The sequence below is a fragment of the Oncorhynchus kisutch genome, linkage group LG8 (genome assembly GCF_002021735.2).
Source record: "Oncorhynchus kisutch isolate 150728-3 linkage group LG8, Okis_V2, whole genome shotgun sequence".
Taxonomy (NCBI): domain Eukaryota; kingdom Metazoa; phylum Chordata; class Actinopteri; order Salmoniformes; family Salmonidae; genus Oncorhynchus; species Oncorhynchus kisutch.
Genome location: NC_034181.2, coordinates 12,316,637 through 12,344,465, shown reverse-complemented (window position 1 = coordinate 12,344,465; position 27,829 = coordinate 12,316,637). Strand labels below are relative to the sequence as shown.

At 42.4% G+C, this 27,829-nt stretch overlaps 1 protein-coding gene across 1 annotated transcript; it reads right to left on the bottom strand.

The window, feature by feature from the left end:
• Nucleotides 1-1,406: 1,406 nt before the first annotated feature.
• On the bottom strand, nt 1,407-27,588 carry LOC109896182 (cytosolic arginine sensor for mTORC1 subunit 1). Its single transcript, XM_020490475.2, has 9 exons — nt 27,259-27,588; nt 22,335-22,405; nt 18,176-18,369; nt 12,608-12,743; nt 12,211-12,334; nt 11,896-12,006; nt 5,663-5,745; nt 5,423-5,517; nt 1,407-2,201 (listed from the first exon to the last, which is right to left on the bottom strand). The coding sequence occupies exons 1-9, from the start codon at nt 27,369-27,371 to the stop codon at nt 2,133-2,135; spliced, it is 996 nt and encodes a 331-aa protein (XP_020346064.1). The 5' UTR covers nt 27,372-27,588; the 3' UTR covers nt 1,407-2,132.
• Between the last annotated feature and the right edge of the window lie 241 nt (nt 27,589-27,829).

Below are 27,829 nucleotides of genomic sequence, written 5' to 3'. Positions count from 1 at the left end.
ACGTGATCTCATATGGTTAAGTCATCACTTCCACTCATGGGGAATTTGGGAAATTAATTTGCCAGAAGAGGCCGTCACTATGGTTTGTCACGGTGACCCCCGGTTCCCTACACTCCCTCAATACTTGGTTAGCCCACTGAGATAAAGCCCAGTCATTAACCTGGGGAGCTAATGCAATTAATCGGGTCTCGGGCAAAAATATTGACCGAACCACCTCCATTCTATCTTGTTACTTACGTAACTAGTCAGGAGGATGCCAGCTTCATGATCTGACAGTTTGGAAAGCTCTATGGTTTGTTCTAAAGCCTTCTGATACTTGTCCACATTTCCAGAGTGGGGTGCTGCACGTGCTGTCTCCAACATGACCACTAGAAAGACACTGAGTAAAACTGGTGAAGGGCAACATGGTTATTACAATGTTTGCTACACAGTGTGTATGTATACTTAACACACACTTTACGCATGCACACAAAAACTTGACAATCACCAACAATAGTAGGTTATTCTTTTAACAATCCAAGTATGTTACAAATGGTTAACTGTTGTTGTAAGAGTACAGAAAAAATATTTACCAAACATATTGTAAGTCTGTTAGAGTTCTTCTGTGCTGGTGTGCGAAGGAGACCCGTATGATGGCTTGATCAACTCTAATATATGAGTGGTGTCTCAACCACAACCAATAAAGGAAATGTCACATTTTCTTAGAATTTCTATAAAAATGTCATGTTTTAGTGTGGAACTTTCTCCTCCCATTTAAATGCACACCCACTCATCTAATATAGATTACAAGTCTACTCAACAAGACTGAAGAAACACAACGGTTGTCATGAAGACATTGCATAACTTAGCATGTGTAATGCCTCAAACCCATATCTAAGCTATTTTAGTGTAAATTCATCCATACAAAAGTAAATTAACAATCAAATGTTAACTGGGGAAAAAATTATGTGACAATGTATCCATAATGAAGTCCAGAACCAATACATTATTTCATAATAAATGTCTTAATTGTGCAAATTGAAAAAGAAAATTGAAGAATAAGACAATAAAGTACAGAAATGTTGACCCTTAAAAAAATATTGATGTTGAAACTGCATCACGGAATAAAGCTACTCTTTAACCTGGATAAATCATGGCATGTTATTTTTTTCCCCTCGTATTGCCTGCGTATGTTTTTCAAGAAAATATCTGATATGTTTAACAATTAACACTAATTTCCACCAATACACCTCAAACTTTACCTTTGTTTTTTTCGGTATGTCTTTTTTTCTCTAATGTGATTGTCCAAAATAAGACTTGTGCTGACATCACTGAGCGTCTTCAGTTATTGGGTGCGATTAGCCCATTTATGTGCCTTACTACAAGTACAATTTGTGAAGATATGGCGAAAAAAAGAAAAGCACCAATGGAGAATAATGTTTTACCAATGCATAAGTTGTGCTTCACATAATTCACTCAACCATGAAATAACTTGATCTTTGACACAAAGGGTGGCGTTCTGACACAGCATTACGATATGAACACCACTGGAAGACAGTCGTGTTGTTTATAGTACTAGTAACATGTTTGTGCCCTGCGGCAAGCAGGTAAGTAGCATAAGAAAATCCATCACGGTTACATTTTATAAACTGCGGGTATTATGCATTATTACATGTTATAAACATGTACACGCCTTTATAATGCGTTATTACAAGGCATGGGCTATGACTCGATGGCTGTTATTTAGTCAGGATCTTTATGAGACGATAACAAGACATGAGGGGGTTATATATGCCTATAACATAACCGCATGAAAACATAACCGCATCATAATGCATTATACCTGCAGGCCTTAAGTACAGTGTTACCATCATCACAACAGTACTTCAGTTCACCAATCCCCTTGTCCCATTGGTCAGGGGTCCTGGCAGCGTCCAAACAATGCGTCTCCCAGGGAATTCTGGGAAGACAAGAGGCTCTCTTCAGACACCCCTTCCTTGAAGCGCTTTTGGTGGTCATGGCAACAAAGTTTATGGTTAATACTGCTCACGCTGCAGTGCTAGTCTAGGCACGGAGTTCGCATCTCGCTTCAGACCTGTACTGCCCCAGGACACGGAGAGGGGTGTAGTATGGACCAAGCCGCCAGGTCGCCATCAGCAGGCTGGCTCTTTCCTGTGCTGCCGGAGCATCTCAGTCACGCTCACTATGTCCTCTTCAGGTACCTACAGTAGAACAGGAGAAGAGAACATAATGGAATATGGGTCCAATTCCTATTCCATCAGCATCTTAAATCAAATGTTATTGGTCACATACACATATTTAGCAGATGTTTATGTTCCTAGCTCCAACAGCAGTAATATCTAACATTATACAACAGGTCTAATCCTGAATGCTGATAGATGAAAACCCCATGCCAACTGTTGTCTATTCCACAATTTACCACCGGCTAAATCTATGATGTTGAAATGCCTATTTACTCTGTTCCATCTGACTGCACAATCCACAGTCTCATCAGTCCAGCCAGGCACTTAATAAACTTGATCTCCACTATAAAAAGCATCTAGTCATTCTCCCATTTCTTTTAGACTGACATTTAGTTTTCAACAGCGGAGATTTATATAAACCTTGCTGTCGGTCTCTCCGATATGAATCATGAATCAGCTGCCATAATTGATGTACAAAGAAATGTCATTTAAAAAAAGGTCAAACGAAATTAAATGCAGCTAGTTTGCAGTCTTTCCAGTTTTAGTTTGAAGTGATTGTGTTAGCTGTGTTTTTGGTTAGCTCCTCTGAACGACAGTGTCCAGACGAGTGAACACATTTTCTATGCCAGGCGAAATCGTGCCTCATTAGCTCTTGTATTTATGTAACCTTTATTTAACCTTTATTTAACTAGTTGAGAACAAATTCTTATTTACAATGATGGCCTAACCCGGATGACTCTGGGCCAATGATGGCCTACCCGGCCAAGCCCTAACCCGGATGACTCTGGGCCAATGATGGCCTACCCGGCCAAGCCCTAACCCGGATGACTCTGGGCCAATGATGGCCTACCCGGCCAAGCCCTAACCCGGATGACTCTGGGCCAATGATGGCCTACCCGGCCAAGCCCTAACCCGGATGACTCTGGGCCAATGATGGCCTACCCGGCCAAGCCCTAACCCGGATGACTCTGGGCCAATGATGGCCTACCCGGCCAAGCCCTAACCCGGATGACTCTGGGCCAATGATGGCCTACCCGGCCAAGCCCTAACCCGGATGACTCTGGGCCAATGATGGCCTACCCGGCCAAGCCCTAACCCGGATGACTCTGGGCCAATGATGGCCTACCCGGCCAAGCCCTAACCCGGATGACTCTGGGCCAATGATGGCCTACCCGGCCAAGCCCTAACCCGGATGACTCTGGGCCAATGATGGCCTACCCGGCCAAGCCCTAACCCGGATGACTCTGGGCCAATGATGGCCTACCCGGCCAAGCCCTAACCCGGATGACTCTGGGCCAATGATGGCCTACCCGGCCAAGCCCTAACCCGGATGACTCTGGGCCAATGATGGCCTACCCGGCCAAGCCCTAACCCGGATGACTCTGGGCCAATGATGGCCTATCCAGCCAAGCCCTAACCCGGATGACTCTGGGCCAATGATGGCCTACCCGGCCAAGCCCTAACCCGGACGACTCTGGGCCAATGATGGCCTACCCGGCCACGCCCTAACCCGGACGACTCTGGGCCAATGATGCGCTGCCCGATGGGACTCCCAATCACGGCTGGTTGTGATACAGCCTCGAATCGAACTAGGGTGTCTGTAGTGATGCCTCTAGCACTGAGATGCAGTGCCTTTTTTATTTTACCTTTATTTAACTAGGCAAGTCAGTTAAGAACAAATTCTTATTTTCAATGACGGCCTAGGAACAGTGGGTTAACTGCTTTGTTCAGGGCCAGAACAGATTTTGACCTTGTCAGCTCGGGGAATCGAACTTGCAACCTTCCGGTTACTAGTCCAACGCTCTAACCACTAGGCTATCTGTCGCCTACCTGCCGGTGTGTGTGTGCACAGTCAACTTAGTGTATTTAAACTTCTGAGACATAAAATAATGCCACAGAATTTTAGGCATATCTTGTCTGCTAAATTAACTAGTGTAGCCCATAGCCATATTGGGGCCTGACATACTGTCAACTCAGAGTATGCTATTCTGGCCTTCTGGATATTCTGTCCCTTCATATCATGTTTCTATGAGCCAAAATAAATAATGGATGTATTGTGATGGCGTATATTAAATTGATTTATTATACTTTTTAAAATGTAGATGTTCCAAAGGTCTGCATCTGTGGCTTGTAGGCTAAATGTGTTCACGTAATTAACAGTCAATTACCTTGAGACCGGCAGTTATTTGCTTGACAATTCCCGGCTGACAAAATGTAATGACCGCCACAGCCCTATGTTGAAGGCTGAGCTGTAGTCAATGAACAGCATTCTTACATAGGTATTCCTCGTCCAGATAGGATATGGCAGTGTGCAGTGTGATGGCATCATCCGTGGATGTATTGGGGGGGTATGCAAATTGCAGTGGGTGTCAGCTAAGGTGATATGATCCTTACCTAGCCTCTCAAAACACTTCATGACAGAAGTGAGTGCTACGGAGCGATAGTCATTTAGGTCAGTTACTTTTGCTTTCTTGGGTACAGATACAATGGTGGACATCTTGAACCAAGTGGGGAGAGCAGACTGTGATAGGGAGAGATTGAATATGTCCGTAAACACTCCAGCCAGCAGGTCTGCACATGCTCTGAGGACGCGGCTAGGGATGCCATCTGGGCAGGCAGCCTTGAGGGAGTTAACACGCTTAAACGTCTTACTCACGTCGGCCACGGAGAACTAGAGCTTACAGTCCTCGGGAGCGGCCCGCGTCGGTGGCACGGTGTTATCCTCAAAGTGGGCGAAGAAGGTGTTTGTTTAGCTTGTCTGGAAGCAATATGTCAGGTTCCGCAATGTGGATGGTTTTCCATTTATAATCTGATTGTCTTCAGCATGAGAAGTATTCTGATTGACAGCTTATCTCTCAGTCAGGTATCTCACGTCAAACTATCAGTGTCATTCAGGTGTCAACTATGCAGATAGTGCAGAAGACACGTCAGACCAACAAAAGCTGGAAAGTCCACAGGAAGCGGTTGATTTAGCATCCTCTGACAAATCAAACATTCATTCTGTCATCTGATAGCGCTGCTGACATTCTTGTGATGTTTATAAGCCCCGTTGCAAACACCTGCTACTGTATTCTTGGATAAAATAACTATCACAGTCATTACCCTTTATCCAGGGGTGAACAGTGCCCTCTGTTGGTCAGAATCAGAACATACCCTCTTCTAAAGTTCTATACTCCATGTTCTGTAGTGTAAAGCTGGGTGCCAGTGGCTGTCACATTAGCAGCTAAAGGCTTGCTCACCAGGGCATGGTCGAAGCTGAAGGTGCTGATATAATAGGCTGAGATGTCGTTGTCGGCTAAGGGCTGGGATATCTGGGCAACAATGCCACACTCGTCTGGAGAAGAGAAGAGAGATGGAGAGATCAACAATGAAGTATTTGTAGTATCAGTATAAGTATCAGTCTACCCACGTTAGAGTTGGGCATGATCCTAACCTACTTATAGTGGGTCTTTCAGAGGATGGATTAAAAGGTAGTTTACCGAAACCCAGAGGCTGTCCCCCAATGCGCACCATCCTCCACAGCTCCCTGGAGGAACTTGTGAAGAGAAGATCAGCAGGGAACCTAGAATACACACACACACACACACACAGTGTTGGTCATTGCTGCTACCAAGTATCACAGGCCAGAATTCAGGAGGAGCAACAGCACCACCATCTGGCTATCACCTACCATTGAACGCCTGACTAACGTCTGTGTGATGCCTGACTCTTGAAAAAATAGCCTGGAGCCATAGTGCTATTATAATACCGTAAAGTCTCAACTGCGGGAGGGTCTACATATTTCTTTATTCTATTTTCTCTATTTTAGGCTCAAAAGAAGTGTCCTCTTTCAACAGGGGTTTCAAACTCATTCAATGGAGGGCCTAGTGTCTGCTTGTTTTTGTTTTTTCCTTTCAATTCAAACCCAGACAACCAGGTGAGGAGAGTTCCTTACTAACCAGTGACCTTAATTCCTCAATCAAGTACAAGGGAAGAGCGTAAACCCACAGACACTCGGCCCTCTGTGAGTTTGATGTCTTATATGGCACTGCAGGCACATTTTTAATAACAATAGTAATATATACAACATGCATCAATCCACTGTCTCAAAGGTATCCATCAACTTCTCTGCTTATAGTCCTTGGGGCCCGTGCGTCATGTCTTCAACTGTATAGGCCTATCATTACCCGTTGTACTGTTTTCCTCTAAGTCTCAAACTAACCATTGTCAAATCCTTTCAAATAAAGCAAGGTGCAGAGAGTCAAATAAGCACTAGGCCTCATGTTATTTTTTGTATTGCATTGTTATGTTTAGTGCCCGCAAGAAAGGCATTTCACTGTACTTGTTGTGCATGTGACAACTTGAAACATTTCATTTCTATTGTTCTTTTGATATGTTTCTGCTGATAATTTCTGCCATTTGGTAGGCTATTTGTTAGTCAACAAAAATTGGATACATGAAGCTTCTCGCCATTAGCCTACTTGTTACTCTAGAATACGAATTGAAGCCTTGCTCACCATAATGATATCAATGAAAAATCTAGTTGACGTCGGTAGGCTAAAGTTCTCTTTCATGTCTGCTTCTCTCACAAAGCGAGGACTTTTAGGACTGGAGGCGAGGACTTTTAGGACCGGAGGCGAGGACTTTTAGGACCGGAGGCGAGGACTTTTAGGACCGGAGGCGAGGACTTTTAGGAAGATCAAAACATTGTGGACTAGATGGCAGGACAGGAGATCATGAGGTGGGCTTTGCGCTGTATAGTGTGTTCGTTCACTTCTTAGTTCAGTAGGGAGAGTTTTGGAGAAGGGAAGCCAATCCGTTTAGATGTTGTGAAAAATATATGAGTATAGGTTACTCCATTGGCATGTAATAGCCTGTACACGGTCTGCTCTGCCATTGCGCTCCTTCACACCAGGGTGAAGGAGAGTTTTTAAAATGGAAATCGTAAAACTGGACCAGTAAGAATACAAAATAAAAATTAAATAGGTCCCCAATACCGTGTGAATGTATATGTTTAATGTTGCCTATTACTTGAATGGTGACCTTTTGAAAATACAGTTTAATGTCAAGTTATTTCTAGTTCACAAAAGCTTATGGAAATAAACTCAGCAAAAAAAGAAACGTCCCTTTTTCAGGACCCTGTCTTTCAAAGATATTTGGTATTTTACTAATTAACTTCACAGATCATTGTAAAGAGTTTAAACACTGTTTCCCATGCTTGTTCAATGAACCATAAACAATTAATGAACGCGCACCTGTGGAACGGTCGTTAAGACACTAACAGCTTACAGACGGTAGGCAATTAAAGGTCACAGTTATGAAAACTTAGGACACTAAAAAGGCCTTTCTACGGACTCTGAAAAACACCAAAAGAAAGATGCCCAGGGTCCCTGCTCATCTGCGTGAACGTGCCTTAGGCATGCAGCAAGGAGGCATGAGGACTGCAGATGTGGCCAGGGCAATACATTGCAATGTCCGTACTGTGAGACGCCTAAGACAGCGCTACAGGGCGACAGGTCGAACAGCTGATCGTCCTCGCAGTGGCAGACCACGTGTAACAACACCTGCACAGGATCGGTACATCTGAACATCACACCTGCGGGACAGGTACAGCATGGCAACAACAACTGCCCGAGTAACACCAGGAACGCACAATCCCTCCATCAGTGCTCAGACTGTCCGCAATAGGCTGAGAGAGGCTAGACTGATGGCTTCTAGGCCTGTTGTAAAGGCAGGTCCTCACCAAACATCACCGGCAACAACATCGCCTATGGGCACAAACCCACAGTCGCTGGACCAGATAGGACTGGCAAAAAGTGCTCTTCACTGACGAGTCGTGGTTTTGTCTCACCAGGGGTGATGGTCGGATTTGCGTTTATCATAGAAGAAATGAGCGTTACACTGAGGCCTGTCCTCTGGAGCGGGATCAATTTGGAGGTGGAGGGTCCGTCATGGTATGGGGAGTTGTGTCACAGCATCATCGGACTGAGCTCGTTGTCATTGCAGGCAATCTCAACGCTGTGCGTCACAGCGAAGACATCATCCTCCCTCATGTGGTACCCTTCCTGCAGGCTCATCCTGACATGACCCTCCAGCATGACAATGCCACCAGCCATACTGCTCGTTCTGTGTGCGATTTCCTTGCAAGACAGGAATGTCAATGTTCTGCCATGGCCAGCGAAGAGCCCGGATCTCAATCCCATTGAGCACGTCTGGGACTTGTTGGATCAGAGGGTGAGGGCTAGGGCCATTCCCCCCAGAAATGTCCAGAAACTTGCAGGTGCCTTGGTGGAAGAGTGGGGTAACATCTCACAGCAAGAACTGGCAAATCTGGTGCAGTCCACGAGGAGGAGATGCACTACAGTACTTAATGCAGCTGGTGGCCACACCAGATACTGACTTTTAGTTTTGATTTTGACCCCCCCCCCCCTTTGTTCAGGGACACATTATTCCATTTCCATTAGTCACATGTCTGTTGAACTTGTTCAGTTTGTGTCTCAGTTGTTGAATCTTGTTATGTTCATACAAATATTTACACATGTTAAGTTTGCTGAAAATAAACACAGTTGACAGTGAGAGGACGTTTCATTTTTTGCCGAGTTTAGGAGTACGCCATCTCAATGTCTGGAAGGAATGTAAATCTTTTCCTAGTCACATGCAGAAAGTTAATTCAGGAAAGCCTGTTCACAAAACTGCTTGACATTCCCTTTATTACCCGAGGGGATAATTTGGGGATTTTATTGTGCCTTGCACACGCACATTGTTTTGGGCAGATACAGATGTCTGGGTACTTACGCAGGTTATTAGTTAGGATAATATCAATTAGCGTTGATTTAGGATTTAGAGAGGTCTTTAGGGTTCAGCCTTGTAGCTGCCTTTATCAGCTGGGTGAAATTCAACGTATTGCATAGCCCTTATATGGCGTTGGAGTTTGGCGATAACCAGTCCCAGTTTAAAATTGCCCATGAGAACCATTTAATTATTCCCCCAGATACGTAAGAGCTCAGCAAGGGAATCTAGAGACACGACCCTATCACATAGGAGCTCAGCAAGGGAATCTAGAGACTCGACCCTATCACATAGGAGCTCAGCAAGGAAATCTAGAGACTCGACCCTATCACATAGGAGTTCAGCAAGGAAATCTAGAGACTCGACCCTATCACATAGGAGTTCAGCAAGGAAATCTAGAGACTCGACCCTATCACATAGGAGTTCAGCAAGGAAATCTAGAGACTCGACCCTATCACATAGGAGTTCAGCAAGGAAATCTAGAGACTCGACCCTATCACATAGGAGCTCAGCAAGGAAATCTAGAGACTCGACCCCATCACATAGGAGTTCAGCAAGGAAATCTAGAGACTCGACCCTATCACATAGGAGCTCAGCAAGGAAATCTAGAGACTCGACACCATCACATAGGAGTTCAGCAAGGAAATCTAGAGACTCGACACCATCACACAGGAGTTCAGCAAGGAAATCTACAGTTGCAATTTCATAAAACACTAGATAGGGTGGAATATAGACAAAACCCACTGGAAAAGAAAAGCTGCTGCACTGTCAGGTAAACTGGAGAAAAGCTGCTGCACTGTCAGGTAAACTGGAGAAAAGCTGCTGCACTGTCAGGTAAACTGGAGAAAAGCTGCTGCACTGTCAGGTAAACTGGAGAAAAGCTGCTGCACTGTCAGGTAAACTGGAGAAAAGCTGCTGCACTGTCAGGTAAACTGGAGAAAAGCTGCTGCACTGTCAGGTAAACTGGAGAAAAGCTGCTGCACTGTCAGGTAAACTGGAGAAAAGCTGCTGCACTGTCAGGTAAACTGGAGAAAAGCTGCTGCACTGTCAGGTAAACTGGAGAAAAGCTGCTGCACTGTCAGGTAAACTGGAGAAAAGCTGCTGCACTGTCAGGTAAACTGGAGAAAAGCTGCTGCACTGTCAGGTAAACTGGAGAAAAGCTGCTGCACTGTCAGGTAAACTGGAGAAAAGCTGCTGCACTGTCAGGTAAACTGGAGAAAAGCTGCTGCACTGTCAGGTAAACTGGAGAAAAGCTGCTGCACTGTCAGGTAAACTGGAGAAAAGCTGCTGCACTGTCAGGTAAACTGGAGAAAAGCTGCTGCACTGTCAGGTAAACTGGAGAAAAGCTGCTGCGCTGTCAGGTAAACTGGAGAAAAGCTGCTGCGCTGTCAGGTAAACTGGAGAAAAGCTGCTGCACTGTCAGGTCAACTGGAGAAAAGCTGCTGCACTGTCAGGTAAACTGGGGTTACGGGGGACCTTTGAAAAGATCTGGGGAGACTCCCTATTGGAGGAAATAACGACCAATATAGCATAATTGGGTCTGTCAAACAGGTAAGACTACCCTACTTAAAAATGGCTCCAACAAAGCTTTTAGTAAATTGGCCTAATCAACTTTCCGCACTGGGCACTGTCCATTTTATTTTTGAAATACAGTGTATTTGGAAAGTATTCAGACCCCTTCCCTTTTCCCACATTGTTACATTACAGCCTTATTCTAAAATGGATCAAATTAAGCATGTTCCTCAATTTTTTTTTTTTTTAAGTAATCCATTTTAGAATGAGGCTGTAATGTAACAAAATGTGGAATAATAACAAAAAAGGGTCTGAATACTTTGCGATGGCACTTTAGGCCCAGATCCAGGAGTGCCGGCTGCATATTAACTAGCCTAATCTTCTTTTTTATATACCATAAAATAAGTTGTTACTGTTCTTTGTGATATGCCTATTTTAGCTAAATGTACTATTTTACAGTCATGCTAAGCATAGGGTTGTCTTATAAGATTTCTTCATTGTATAAGATGGACATTTCATGTACATGTTCATTGTCTGATATGAAATAGTAAACTGACACGTAACATGTAAGTGTCACGTGTAAACAACGTCTAAATGATGTTAGCAATGTATATCTATCCTTCAATAAAACAAACTCCAAAGCAAATCAGGGGGAGAAAAATAGGTTTATTCAGAGAGGACAAATGAAAATGTTATGGTGGGAGTCAGATGTTCAGTCTCCCCCTGTCCTCAGCATTTCCCCCCAGAACAAAGGACAGGATGCCACTTATAACCCCCCACCCTAGCCTGGGGTTGACCAATCAGTAGTCCTTGCAGGACAACTTGGCCAATGGCCAAATAACAAGTATCCCACTCCAGACTCAATGTACAGACCAATGAAAACGTGGCCCACGTAGAACAGAGTTCAGGAGTGACATTCCACAGATGTTGAACTGAAACCCAACTTCTACTTACAATTAGCTATTGACCATTGGTACTCTAATTTTTAGTCCTCTCAAACTCTGTGTTGTGTATTCATCTTCCAAATACTATAGCAATGACGTGTGCATGTCACATGACGTGAACACGTCGGCAGTTTGACTGCTAAGAATTTTATTTTTTTTATAATAATTAGGTGGTGCTTATATGTCCTATTTCTTGTATGTATTATACGCATGTGAGAAATTGAGATTGGGGGAGTGTGGTTTTGCATATCTTAAGACCCTCAGAGAGTGGGGTCACGTCCAGGGTCAGCTATTATCAATGGGGACCCTGGAGCAATTAGGGTTAAGTGCTTTGCTGAAGGGCACAGAGATTGTTTAGCATCTTGGCTCAAGGATTCTAACTAGCAACCTTTTGGTTACTGGCCCAACGCTCTAACCGATAGGCCACCCACAAAGTGAAACTTTAAGTCAGCTCAGATGTAAGAGAGGTGAGAGGAGATGAGTCTTACTGTCTTTGTGCCTCTGTGTCCATGACCAGAGAGACGTAGCCATCGATCAGAGAGAAGGAAAAGAACTTGATACAGTCCAGGTCCTGGCTGGGAAGAGCGCCCTCTTTAGGACTGAGGAAGAAAATCATTTACACCACAGACTCAGAATAAGACCACTTATAAGTGGTCTTAAAACAACATTTTTTTTTTTTTTACAAAAATATGGCAGAACCATTACCCTAAGTAAGGATTTCACACTGCAGCCATCTTGACTTGAACTGGTAAGGCAACAACTCTGAGAAAAGGGACAAGGGTTTTGCGCGGAGCAGAGCTCACCTGTTAGAGTAGAAGAGAACGTCGATGAGTGTTGTTGCGATGGCAGGCAGAGTGTCTGGGTCCAGACTCATCACACAGAACTGGTTCTGAGGTATCAGCAAAGGGTGCACTGTCAGCTGGGGGGCTGGATATGAAACAGAAAGGGAATAATAGTTTAGAACCTGAACCCAACCTGAAATAACCTACAGCACTGGGACAGTGATAAGTAGTGTTATAGAGTACAAGCATGTCTTCACTTTATCATGTGGGGGGATTTTATTGTGACACATGGCTATTCTGTTACCCATAGTTCCCTTAAAAAAAATAACACAGACTGATATTATCGTTTCTCTATGTCTGTCCCTTTCTGTGACTCCCTCCAATACATTCAGTCTCACCCCCCTCTGCTGTGACTTACCTTCTTTGCCGTTCTTCTGGAAGCCATTGTGGACATCTTGGCTGAGAACAGCAGAGTACTCTCCCCCCACCTCTCTGTAGATGTTGAACTCCTCCTCCAGAGTGTTAATAACGACAGCCAGGTCCTTCTCCCTCACCTACAGTAAGACACTATTAATAACTACAACCAGGTCTTTCTCCCTCACCTACAGTAAGACACTATTAATAACTACAACCAGGTCCTTCTCCCTCACCTACAGTAAGACACTATTAATAACTACAACCAGGTCCTTCTCCCTCACCTACAGTAAGACACTATTAATAACTACAACCAGGTCCTTCTCCCTCACCTACAGTAAGACAGTGTTAATAACTACAACCAGGTCCTTCTCCCTCACCTACAGTAAGACACTATTAATAACTACAACCAGGTCTTTCTCCCTCACCTACAGTAAGACACTATTAATAACTACAACCAGGTCCTTCTCCCTCACCTACAGTAAGACACTATTAATAACTACAACCAGGGCCTTCTCCCTCACCTACAGTAAGACACTATTAATAACTACAACCAGGTCTTTCTCCCTCACCTACAGTAAGACACTATTAATAACTACAACCAGGTCCTTCTCCCTCACCTACAGTAAGACTGTATTAATAACTACAACCAGGTCCTTCTCCCTCACCTACAGTAAGACAGTGTTAATAACTACAACCAGGTCCTTCTCCCTCACCTACAGTAAGACAGTGTTAATAACTACAACCAGGTCCTTCTCCCTCACCTACAGTAAGACACTATTAATAACTACAACCAGGTCCTTCTCCCTCACCTACAGTAAGACACTATTAATAACTACAACCAGGTCCTTCTCTCTCACCTACAGTAAGACACTATTAATAACTACAACCAGGTCCTTCTCCCTCACCTACAGTAAGACAGTGTTAATAACTACAACCAGGTCCTTCTCCCTCACCTACAGTAAGACAGTGTTAATAACTACAACCAGGTCCTTCTCCCTCACCTACAGTAAGACACTATTAATAACTACAACCAGGTCCTTCTCTCTCACCTACAGTAAGACAGTGTTAATAACTACAACCAGGTCCTTCTCCCTCACCTACAGTAAGACTGTATTAATAACTACAACCAGGTCCTTCTCTCTCACCTACAGTAAGACTGTATTAATAACTACAACCAGGTCCTTCTCTCTCACCTACAGTAAGACTGTATTAATAACTACAACCAGGTCCTTCTCCCTCACCTACAGTAAGACACTATTAATAACTACAACCAGGTCCTTCTCCCTCACCTACAGTAAGACACTATTAATAACTACAACCAGGTCCTTCTCTCTCACCTACAGTAAGACAGTGTTAATAACTACAACCAGGTCCTTCTCCCTCACCTACAGTAAGACACTATTAATAACTACAACCAGGTCCTTCTCCCTCACCTACAGTAAGACAGTGTTAATAACTACAACCAGGTCCTTCTCCCTCACCTACAGTAAGACACTATTAATAACTACAACCAGGTCCTTCTCTCTCACCTACAGTAAGACACTATTAATAACTACAACCAGGTCCTTCTCTCTCACCTACAGTAAGACACTATTAATAACTACAACCAGGTCCTTCTCCCTCACCTACAGTAAGACACTATTAATAACTACAACCAGGTCCTTCTCCCTCACCTACAGTAAGACACTATTAATAACTACAACCAGGTCCTTCTCTCTCACCTACAGTAAGACAGTGTTAATAACTACAACCAGGTCCTTCTCCCTCACCTACAGTAAGACACTATTAATAACTACAACCAGGTCCTTCTCCCTCACCTACAGTAAGACAGTGTTAATAACTACAACCAGGTCCTTCTCCCTCACCTACAGTAAGACACTATTAATAACTACAACCAGGTCCTTCTCCCTCACCTACAGTAAGACACTATTAATAACTACAACCAGGTCCTTCTCCCTCACCTACAGTAAGACACTATTAATAACTACAACCAGGTCCTTCTCCCTCACCTACAGTAAGACACTATTAATAACTACAACCAGGTCCTTCTCTCTCACCTACAGTAAGACACTATTAATAACTACAACCAGGTCCTTCTCCCTCACCTACAGTAAGACACTATTAATAACTACAACCAGGTCCTTCTCCCTCACCTACAGTAAGACACTATTAATAACTACAACCAGGTCCTTCTCCCTCACCTACAGTAAGACAGTGTTAATAACTACAACCAGGTCCTTCTCCCTCACCTACAGTAAGACAGTGTTAATAACTACAACCAGGTCCTTCTCCCTCACCTACAGTAAGACACTATTAATAACTACAACCAGGTCCTTCTCCCTCACCTACAGTAAGACACTATTAATAACTACAACCAGGTCCTTCTCTCTCACCTACAGTAAGACACTATTAATAACTACAACCAGGTCCTTCTCCCTCACCTACAGTAAGACAGTGTTAATAACTACAACCAGGTCCTTCTCCCTCACCTACAGTAAGACAGTGTTAATAACTACAACCAGGTCCTTCTCCCTCACCTACAGTAAGACACTATTAATAACTACAACCAGGTCCTTCTCCCTCACCTACAGTAAGACACTATTAATAACTACAACCAGGTCCTTCTCTCTCACCTACAGTAAGACAGTGTTAATAACTACAACCAGGTCCTTCTCCCTCACCTACAGTAAGACTGTATTAATAACTACAACCAGGTCCTTCTCTCTCACCTACAGTAAGACTGTATTAATAACTACAACCAGGTCCTTCTCTCTCACCTACAGTAAGACTGTATTAATAACTACAACCAGGTCCTTCTCCCTCACCTACAGTAAGACACTATTAATAACTACAACCAGGTCCTTCTCCCTCACCTACAGTAAGACACTATTAATAACTACAACCAGGTCCTTCTCCCTCACCTACAGTAAGACACTATTAATAACTACAACCAGGTCCTTCTCTCTCACCTACAGTAAGACACTATTAATAACTACAACCAGGTCCTTCTCCCTCACCTACAGTAAGACACTATTAATAACTACAACCAGGTCCTTCTCCCTCACCTACAGTAAGACACTATTAATAACTACAACCAGGTCCTTCTCCCTCACCTACAGTAAGACACTATTAATAACTACAACCAGGTCCTTCTCTCTCACCTACAGTAAGACAGTGTTAATAACTACAACCAGGTCTTTCTCCCTCACCTACAGTAAGACACTATTAATAACTACAACCAGGTCCTTCTCCCTCACCTACAGTAAGACACTATTAATAACTACAACCAGGTCCTTCTCTCTCACCTACAGTAAGACACTATTAATAACTACAACCAGGTCCTTCTCCCTCACCTACAGTAAGACACTATTAATAACTACAACCAGGTCCTTCTCCCTCACCTACAGTAAGACACTATTAATAACTACAACCAGGTCCTTCTCCCTCACCTACAGTAAGACACTATTAATAACTACAACCAGGTCCTTCTCCCTCACCTACAGTAAGACACTATTAATAACTACAACCAGGTCCTTCTCTCTCACCTACAGTAAGACAGTGTTAATAACTACAACCAGGTCCTTCTCCCTCACCTACAGTAAGACACTATTAATAACTACAACCAGGTCCTTCTCCCTCACCTACAGTAAGACAGTGTTAATAACTACAACCAGGTCCTTCTCCCTCACCTACAGTAAGACACTATTAATAACTACAACCAGGTCCTTCTCTCTCACCTACAGTAAGACACTATTAATAACTACAACCAGGTCCTTCTCTCTCACCTACAGTAAGACACTATTAATAACTACAACCAGGTCCTTCTCCCTCACCTACAGTAAGACACTATTAATAACTACAACCAGGTCCTTCTCCCTCACCTACAGTAAGACACTATTAATAACTACAACCAGGTCCTTCTCTCTCACCTACAGTAAGACAGTGTTAATAACTACAACCAGGTCCTTCTCCCTCACCTACAGTAAGACACTATTAATAACTACAACCAGGTCCTTCTCCCTCACCTACAGTAAGACAGTGTTAATAACTACAACCAGGTCCTTCTCCCTCACCTACAGTAAGACACTATTAATAACTACAACCAGGTCCTTCTCCCTCACCTACAGTAAGACACTATTAATAACTACAACCAGGTCCTTCTCCCTCACCTACAGTAAGACACTATTAATAACTACAACCAGGTCCTTCTCCCTCACCTACAGTAAGACACTATTAATAACTACAACCAGGTCCTTCTCTCTCACCTACAGTAAGACACTATTAATAACTACAACCAGGTCCTTCTCTCTCACCTACAGTAAGCGGACAACATACGTGCTGACAGTCAGTGACATTGAGAGAGAGAATATAAAAAAAGCTACATTGTAGTCACTTCTATTACTTCAAATGGACTAGTGGCCTATTTGTACTTATAACATTTATCTTACGTTTGGAGTGGGACAAATGCAACTTCCTTGCAAAGCTATACCTACTTCATCACACCTTATCATCGGCGTCTTCCGTAACATGCAACACTTTGACCCACTGCTCCCACCATTGTGTAAAATGCTCTTCTTTGACAAGGATTTGAGGGGACAAAGTAAGTGAGGATGGCAGATTTGAGTTTGAGAACTTAGTATTTTTTTCAAACACCTGAAACAGCTTATTCCTGCAATAGAGCCATAATCATTATGCTTAATTCTATGTAAAAAGTCTGTTTATTTTTCTGCATATTAAAGCATACCTCTTGAGCTGTCTGTATCCTCCTGACTGATGGTTATTTTTTAAAGGAACCAAATATGCTTATCTGCATCTCTGCTAAAATCTGGGTAAAATATTGAAAGGAATGTGAGTCTTATTCAGTATATAGTTATTGCTTGCTTTTCTAAAGTCTAGCAATCTTGTCAGCAGGCATGCCAGCTAAGATAATTAGACAAGCTACTCAAACTTAATTAATAGCCTAAAATGGCTTGGTAGCTGGTTATGAGGTATTAGAGAGAACCAATAAAAAAATATAAAAAATAAATGATTTACTCATCAAGAAGGAATCAGTAGGCTACATAGCTTGATCAAATGAATTTACAAGCATACCTCCTGAGAGTGCTGCACATCACAGGCAGCTATAGGCAGATCAAACACTGTGTGTCTTTGCTCTGTGGCGCACCTTGGAAGGGACCACATACTTGGGAAAATAGGGGGGGGGGTACACTTTACTTGGTCCAGTGAGTGTGCCCCCTCCTCTTTTTTAAATGTATAAATATTTTAAATGTATAAATAATGATAAAACGTGGGCTTAAAAAGGAAGTTCAGTAATTCATTTAAAATCTGAAAAATTAGGACAAATCTGTGCCCTTGTGCCCCCTATGGGCATGACGCCTATGGCTATTGCTTAGCAACTGTTGTAATGGTTGGATACCAGTGGCACGTTTAGGAGGGAGTAACGTTACAGAATGTTCAGAGAGAAATGTAGACCTATTACGCTGAAAAACAATGATAAAGAATCACATCAGACAACCCAATAAGCCCCAGCAGGTAATAACTGGAGGGGTCACAGAGACAGGGGACTCACCAGGATGAAGTCCGTCTGATAGGTCGAGAGCATGAAGACTGACACATGCTGCTGGGCCAATGGGGCGATGACAGACTTGGCGATTTTGGTCACTCCCACCGCCTGCGAGCTGCTGGAGGAGTTGCCGTTGGAGACCACGTTGAGTGGCAGCCACACGGAACTTTCGACCAGTAGATGCTCCGAGGGCTGCAACTCTGCAGGGGGGAGAGGGGGGGGGGTTAGGTAATGTCAGAACACACACACACCACTTCACTCAAACAAAGACTATCCACTAGTGGTCTGTACTGTATTGAACAGAAAACCCACAGCTAAATTAGGCCTTCTTTCTAAAAGCAATCGTACATACAGGCCCAATGCAAAGTTGCAACTTTCCTGCTTTTTAAATTATATGAACATAAAATATTCCATTTTATTTGGAACGGCAAGACAGATTAAATTAAAAGGGCCTAATTATATAACGAATATGAATTCGGAGGGCAGAAATGATTAAATAGAAAAGCATTAGACCTCTCACTAAAGGCATCAGTCATACAAAAGTTATACTTAAATCCAAACTGGTTCTCTAGTAAATTGGTACACATGTCTCATCCTATGTTCAAGAAGGGCCTTTTCCCCTTTATTCAGATTACACCGGCCCACTTTCGATTGTTTGAAAAGGAAATAATCTCCAAAATATCTTTATTTTTTAAACAAGCCTTAGAAAGTTGGTTGCAATTTCAGTTTAATCCACCTGAAAAGACAGAACAAATAATACAACAAATATTGTGGTTAAATTCAAATATACAAATTAATTTTCAAAACTATAAAAAAAAAAAATCATAATAATAAATGGTATAATTTTAGTGAATCATAAATAGGACTGGCAGAGTTGTCACACATACAGCTAACACAGCAATATGGAAATGTCTGCTCTACCCAACATTACAACCAATTAATTGCAGCATTACCACAACAATGGAAGAGGCAAGTAGAAGTGGAAAAAAGTAAGGTACTTGTATGTCGGCCCTGTAATAAAGAACATAAATGGTTAAAGAAAAGTGTGATAAATAAAAATATATACCAATTTCATTTAAGGACCAAAAAACTGACAGCTGTGTCACATAAATTGCAAAATAGTTGGGAAGAGATTTTCGATGTACCCATTCCATGGCACATGGTTTATGAATTGATACACAAAACAACGCCGGATGCAAAACTTCAAATTTTTCAATTTAAATTATTATACAAAATTCTTGCAACCAATAGAATGTTATTTATATGGGGGATACAATCTTCCCAGCTCTGCAGATTCTGCTGTGAGGAGGCAGAGTCATTAGATCATTTATTTGGTACTGTCCATATGTAGCTCATTTTTGGTCACAGGTCCAGGAATGGCTGAAGAATTGTAACATTTGACTAGAACTAACGATGCAAATAGCAATACTGGGTGATTTGAAAAGTCATAGTCAATCAATCATTAATATCATAATTAATTTTGCATTTTTTTTTATTTTGAATTTACAATCGGTAGAAGCTATGAGAATAGAAAGGTTCAATTTGTTTGTGAAGCATCACAGCACAGTTGAAAAATATATGGCAAATAGAAATCCAAAAAGGATGATGTTGAGAGAGATGAGAGGGGTTGAATGGAGCTGAAGGGTTCAACTAATAACAAGATAAACAATGTAAAACATACAGGCTCTGTAAGATGTATATATGTTCAGAACGTTTGTGAAATAGCACAGTTACAAATAGAAATCAAACTGGATGGACATCAGAAATAGAGGAAGGACTAAAAACAAACTAAATATAACTATTGTAAAAATAGACTGTCTGTAAAATGTGTATAAGATGTAGAAATTGAAGGTAAAAGCAGAAGTGTTTATTAGTTTACTAAATAATAATAAAGGTATATTCTTTTAAAAAGTATGTGTGTCTATATAGGTATGTGTGTGTATATGTATGCATGCGTGTATGGATATATACATATTTACCAAAGAAATATATGGGGGATTGGAAACGATGCAGACAATTACATTGATGGAACCAATATTCTTTCCGCAATATTAAGCTGATCCACCCCTTAAATGTTTGAATTTTTTAAAGTTGCTACTTTCCAAACCTGACCGTATGTCTACACAGCTATTTTAAGTAATTTCCTCCGATTGGACCCCACCCCCACTGCCATCCACTTCCTTCGGAGGGAGGGGGGGTAAATAATGGCATCATCCACTCTTCACCATCCCCACTATGGTCCCTACAGTATGTTGGGAGTAGGATGATGTGCCCCCAGAGACTGATCTAAGGTCAGTCTAAGAGTTGGGGAGAGTAAGCTGATTCTGGTGCAGTACTTCTATCGCTAGACTTCTTAACAGCGTGTGTGTGTTTATGGTCTGAGAAGGGGTCAAGGAGGGTTCAACCAGGTCCTCCTCTCACTCTCCGCTCTGGTTGCATCAGTCTATTCACACAGGATGGGCACGGGGCAGGGAAACACTATTCCCTACAGGGTGTAGAGGGCCATAACTGACCCAGACAGGACACTGATCAGCCCTCACCCCTTCCCCAAACAGGCCATCAACAGCAGATAGCCCAGCAGCTACTTGGGAAGCAGGTGTGAGCTCTCAAACTTTTAATGTAATATTTGATTTATACAGGAAGTATAGGAACTGGGAGGAAAGTGCACTCGGATATTGGGTTGTATAAAGAGATGTGCACAATCACCTTTTGAAATACAGTGACATACACTAGCAGATGCATTGTACTGGATTTAACAAATCAATGTTTGTTTACCTGAAATAAATTGAAATAAACACAACCTGGAACAATTTCAAAGATTTGACTGAGTTACAGTTCATATAAGGAGATCAGTCAATTGAAATAAATTCATTAGGCCCTAATCTATGGATTTCACATGACTGGGAATACAGATATGCATCGGTTGGTCACAGATACCAAAAAAAAGTAGGTATATGAGTCAGTATCTGGTGTGACCAACATTTGCCTCATGCAGCATGACAAGTTGAGTTGATCAGGCGGTTGATTGTGGCCTGTGGAATGTTGTCCCACTCCTCTTCAATGGCTGTGCGAAGTTGCTGGATATTGTCGGGAACTGGCACCCGCTGTTGTACATGTCGATCCAGAGCATCCCAAACAAGCTCAATTGGTGTGACATGTCTGTTGAGTAAGCAGGCCGTGGAAGAACTGGGACATTTTCAGCTTCCAGGAATTGTGTACTGATCTTTATGTCACACCTGTCAGGTAGATGGGTTATCTTGGCAAAGGAGAAATGCTCACTAACAGGGATGTAAACACATTTGTGCGCACAATGACAGAATTAAGCTTTTTGTGTGTTTGGAACATTTCTGGTATCTTTTATTTCAGCTCATGAAACATGGGACCAACACTTTATATTTTTGTTCAGTGTATTTTGTTGCTATGTTATTTAATCTTATATAGCAATGTGTTTTTATATTAGTTGCTATAGAGCCTATTTAATTCCACATAAGAAGAGCACTGTCATGCAACAATTCAGTGTTCTCAGGGATGAGCCTGGTTTGAATTAAAAATGTGTGAAGTGAACTTCCATTGCTTCAGGGGATGAAGAAAAACAACACGTTCAGGCTGGGAAACAAATGGTATTTATTCACAGCAGTGCCAGGACTCTGATCTCGCTCTCAAAAATCAACAGTAAACATTACACTTACAAAAGATCCAAAAGCATAACGACATTTCAAATGACATGTCTATATAGTGTTGTAATGATGTGCAAATAGTTAAGTAATTATCTTTTTGTTTTCTCATGATTTGGTTGGGTCTAATTGTGTTGCAAGGCTCTGCTTCTCTCTATCTATTCCCCTTCAAAAGGGGAACTGTTCTGGTTGGAATCATTTGTCAGAAGCAGCCCCTTGTGGATTCTCTGCACCAGCTTTCACCTCTTAAAATAGACAGAAAGATAGAGAAGGCCTGGAGGCAATATATGCCTGTAATGTCAACTACATCTGTGAGATACAGACATTGGGAATAAAATACCTCAAAAGAAAAAGAGTATCGGCCATAAAAAAACATGTGACGTTGAAGTTGTTGACTTCAGGATGTTAAGGGAGTGAGATTGAGAATAGGCTGGGGGTGGAGGTTTGTTAAGTGGTGCATCTCTGGTTGATACCAAGGAGGAGTCATTTACCTTTAAATCCCTCTTCATCCAGGACAACAGTGTAGTTCTCTGGGGTCTCTGTCAGACTGAAGAACTTGCATCTGAGAGAAAGGGAAGAGAAGATTAGATCACCATTTTCAGAACAAACTAAAACATGTTGCCACTATGAGTGTTACTGTGTAGTATGGCGATGGTGTGTGTGTTAGGGGTGATTTAAACCTAGTGCCCTCTGGCCAAGCACCAAACTCTAGTCTTCACTGTGCCAATATTCCCCCAGCATGCCTGGTCTGCTCACAATGTGTGCACCCAATCGAACAAGGCTCTGCTTTGCTTCAATCATCCACTGTGTTTTTTAATCCTAGAGAGAGCAGAGCCAAACCCGGCCGTTCTGAGATGGGACGGCAGGATGGTCCTTCTTTCGAGGGCCCCATTCATTAGGCCCAATGCTGTGCTGCCTAGCAGTGGGGGACACTGGGTACATTGGGGTAAGCGGGGGACTCCGACTGGCTTCATTATTTCAGGCCTGAACCCAAAATACTTTGGTCTCAGAGAGAGACAGAGGAGTTTTGGAGACACTCTGTCCACAATGTTGTCTTTGTCGCAGAATGCCCCCTGGCCAGCAGAAGAGAGCGGTTCACGAGGACTATGCATAATACAAAGTAGAAGTTTTGCAGGAGAGGAGTGAAAGAACAGGAAGTCCATTCAGCATAAACATACAGTATGTGGCTCATTCAAGACCACGCCTCTCTCCCTTGCAAGGTTGCTGCAAAACCGAAGAGGAAATAGCCTGGTCCCAGATCAGTTGGTTCTGTAGACTTGTATAGTCAACTCCTATGGTCGTTGTCACGGATGCAGAGTTAGAGTCAGACCAATCTTCTGGATGATTAAACAGTGCAACACCTTCCCCTTCACTGTTATTCTGCCTCAGCAACAGACAGCAACACCCCCCCCCCCATGGCTATTCCCCCCCTCCCCATCTGTATAACACTAGAATCCTGTACGGGGTCCTACTCAGCAAAACGTAATCCGCTGGTTTCATGAGACAGGGCAATCAATCCAGAGAGGCGTGGATCCGAAATGGCACCCTATTCCCTACAGAGTAGTGTACTGCACATCATACAGTAGGGACTAGGGAGCCATTTCAGACACAACCAGTGAGAGGGGACAAAATACATAGCTCCACCCAGCCGTCTGTAGAGCAAGCAAGGCAGCGAGCTAACTCAGCAGACCATTGTCTACTGTCACCTCACAGTCAGCCCTTCCTGTTGACCTCTCACCCGTCCGGCTCTACAGCTACATACTGCTAGGTAGCCCAGCGCCCGTCAGAGCATGAACGAGACCAGTGAAAGTTTGCTTCATTCTCAACCTCGGAATTGACTTCTAGATTTCCGACTTGTTATTGTAAAGCCTGCTAGAAGAAGGGGTAGAGGATTGTTCTAACAGGTAGCAACCCTCAGTCTGCTTTGTTAAGGTTGCAAACATTTAAAAGCTTATTAATGATCTAAACATTTTTACCAAAGGGAGAGTGTAGCCTAATTGATGCAGGCACATTCTTAAAATGGTTTGGAGCTGGGTATTTAACTTCCCAACCACGTGACGCTGTTGCTGGGTTAGGATAGTTTCCTGTTTCTGTGCTAGTCATTCTATATTTTCTATAAAAGCTTCTACAGAACATCTGCGGCACTGACACAGAGGTTTAACATTCTAATTCTTTATTCCAGCCTTAGATGATAAAAGTAAACATCCATTCCATTCTCATGTGTCTCCATGATGCAACAAAGGCACAGTCAGCACATTTATGATTGGTGATAAACTATTTATTTATTTTGTGGTGTGAGGGCAAGAGAGCAAGTGAAAGAGAGAGACTTGAAAAAAATGGCACTCAAAAATGATGTTCTTTACCAATACAGAGGAGAGAACTGGCGTTCCGTCAGAGGAAAGGTGAGGGTTGTGAGCCGTGATGGCGTTCTGTGTTATGAACCATCTCCCACCAACTCTGGATGAACATGGTGTATGTGTCTAAACTTGCGATTGGCTAGAGGCTGACCTAATGGGCTTTCCACTTTCACAGAGTGTCTTCGAATGAACAATGGATGAAGTTTACCCAGCTCTCCCCCTGCTGCTAACCAAGGGCCCTTGACTGCCTACTGTAGAAGGCAAATGGAGAAGAAAAGAAATCCACATTAGTTTTGGCTCAGAGTTGCGACCCATGCTCTCTCGTCAGCAAGCTGCAGAGGTCAGGGGGCAGGCAGCAACATAGGCTACTGGCTAACATTATACAGTATGAGTGTGCATCCCTTACAGATTAACACTGTAGCAGACACTAAATTCAGCTGGGAGAACCTTTCCTTCAAACCCTTATCATGAAGGCTGACAGTGCTTATTTCAGCAGAAGAATAACACAAGAAGAACCAGAAACTTGGTGAGAGAGAGCGATGATCGATAAAGTTACCATTACCAGCTGGTTATTGCTGAACACTAGAGTAGGCTACTTAAGATTCAATAATACACAGATATTCTACAATAGATTGTTGCGGAATGAGAATTGTGCTACTGAAGAAACTGTCAGACAGAGCTGTAACAAGAAAACAGCTTACAAGATCTGCTTGCTACTATACTGTGCTGACTGGTTAGGTAGCCTATCCTGAACATTCCTTCTATGGTTGTTTGCTTTTGAGTGATTTTGTGCCCTATATTCTAATGTATTGCAGAGCCCTACAAGAGGGAGATCTGTAGTCTAAAACCAATTATATTGTGAAGCGGTCTAAAATTTAAAAAAATAAAAACATTGTTTATATTAGGGTTGTTGTTGTTATGTTCCCGAAATGCATTCATGGTAACTCAAAACAATTCAGTCTAAACCATTATTTTTCCACATGGCCTGATCCTTACCCCAAAACAGGAAAACAACCAGGACACAACAGAATATGACATAACTACAAAGCAACAACAAAGGGAGACAAAACCCATGTAGGTTAACAGCCTAAGTCCCTAAGCTGTTACTGCATGACAGGGCAATTCTACTTCATTCGGACTTTTCTTTGGATTCAACCCTAGTAGCTGACCTGTCATGAAGTGTATCCATAGGCCAGCAGGTACAATGAATAACCTACTAATGACTCACTGGAGGGAGAAGCTGAGGAACTCTTTGGGTGACTAACACCTTTAGAAGCTATCATTGAGCAATATATCCAGTGTGTACATGTCTCTACACATCTAAAGGGAGTGTCGGGGGGTGGGTGGGTGGGTGGTGGGGGGGAGTCAAGGCCGACTCTATCATCAGTGACGCTTGTCAGACGAGTATGGCGCCTGAGCTGGTAGACTGATGTTACTGGATTGATCTGTGAAACCTTTATGATAAGCAAGTCCTTGAAGACTGCCAGTAGAGCTGCTTAGACTTCGCAGAACACAAAGTGGGGTCTAGGCTATAAAAATCACCTTTTAAAAACAGCCTTCTCCAACTTGGCATGGATGGCATTTCTTCCCAAACTATGTAGGCCTACTGTGTATTTTATTTATTTATTTACCTTTATTTAACCAGGTAGGCAAGTTGAGAACAAGTTCTCATTTACAATTGCGACCTGGCCAAGATAAAGCAAAGCAGTTCGACAGATAAAACGACACAGAGTTACACATGGAGTAAAAACAAACATACAGTCAATAATGCAGTATAAACAAGTCTATATACAATGTGAGCAAATGAGGTGAGAAGGGAGGTAAAGGCAAAAAAGGCCATGATGGCAAAGTAAATACAATATAGCAAGTAAAATACTGGAATGGTAGTTTTGCAATGGAAGAATGTGCAAAGTAGAAATAAAAATAATGGGGTGCAAAGGAGCAAAATAAATAAATAAATTAAAATGAAATACAGTTGGGAAAGAGGTAGTTGTTTGGGCTAAATTATAGGTGGGCTATGTACAGGTGCAGTAATCTGTGAGCTGCTCTGACAGTTGGTGCTTAAAGCTAGTGAGGGAGATGTATGTTGAGCCTCCTTTCCACCTCTGAATTCATAGGCCTACAATTATATAGGCTCTACTATATAATATACTGCTAGCCTGTATAGTTACTGCTAGATGTTTAATCCTTTCTTCCGGCTGATGCATATGCAGGACAGGCCGAGTCATAAACAATTACATAACAAAGGCAGGATTTCCAGGGATTAACTAAAAATTGCCACTGCAGCCACCATCCGTTCCAGACACTTTAAAAGCTTTATATTCAGGCTCTTTAAAGATGAATTTCCAGAGAGCTGCCTTTGCCATGACAAGTCTTGGGGAAGTGATTAGGTCCCATTGAAAGGAAAGTGCTTTCATCATCATAATATCATGTAAGAACAGACAAGTACCTGAATAGAAAACAGTGAAAGTGAGGTGGGGTTGACTAGACAATTGCTCTGCCCAAAGACCACCTGTATCTGAACACTGAATACGTGTTTTGTTTGTTGGCATAGTTACCAATAGGCCTATAACAACTAAACATACTTTAGGTTTTCTAATGATCACTCTTCAAAATACTAGCTAAACATTTACTGAGCTACTGTTTCAGCAAATGAAAGACTGATATTAGTATAGAAAAATTAACACTACTACATTTTGGACTGGTGTGCTCATTCATTGACGGCAAGTACAATAAACAGTGCACCACAATAAATTGTCTGGTTACCTTTGGTCAACGTTTTAATCATTGTTTAGGGGTGCAGCTGGCTACATCGACATAGCATGACATGCACAATTACGGCCTTAATTGAACGGGATAGCGTCGCTAACTACAGTATATCACAACATTTACATAGCAGATGAATGTGAGACAGGGTTAACAAACTAGCAAACGTTAGCTAGCAAGCATGTCTGCTATCAGCGAGTGCGAACTGCTTATTTTTTTTGTTGTTGCTGGTTTTAGGATCGCTGACTGTTTTAAATTAGCTAAAATAATCTCGTCATGCAAACAACCTTACCTTGCTCTGTTCCGCAGGAAAATGAGTTTGATGAGGGGGTGAGTGAAATTGACCAGACCATTTTTGCAAATGCTGGTCACTCGCAGTCTGTGATCCAGAATGTGCAAATCCATGGTTCTGAATAGCGCAATCCCCTAGTTGGTTTGAATGAATGCTTGACTATTTACAGGAACGATCCAATAAAAGGTTCCTAAATTAACGTTTTGAGTGTGTTATTTTCATTCCTGAGGACTAGACGCTTGCTGCTTAGTTATTTAACTGTATGTCTTGCATTAGTCAGTCACAGATAAAGAGAAAAACATCAGACGCAATCTGACTCCACTACTGTATATTCAAATAAAAGGCATCATATAATAACACGCCCCCTGCTCTTAAAGCTACACACGTGAATTTGTCAAAATTAAAAGTTTTAGCTTCACTGTCCAAATAAATACGAAGGGGATTGTATAATAACATATTCTGATATAACAATATCTGATACCCATAGCCTAATTATCACACCTATACACAAAAATATGAACAACTCTAGAACAGTGTTTGTAACTTGGGGTCTGCAATACCACCACTGCAA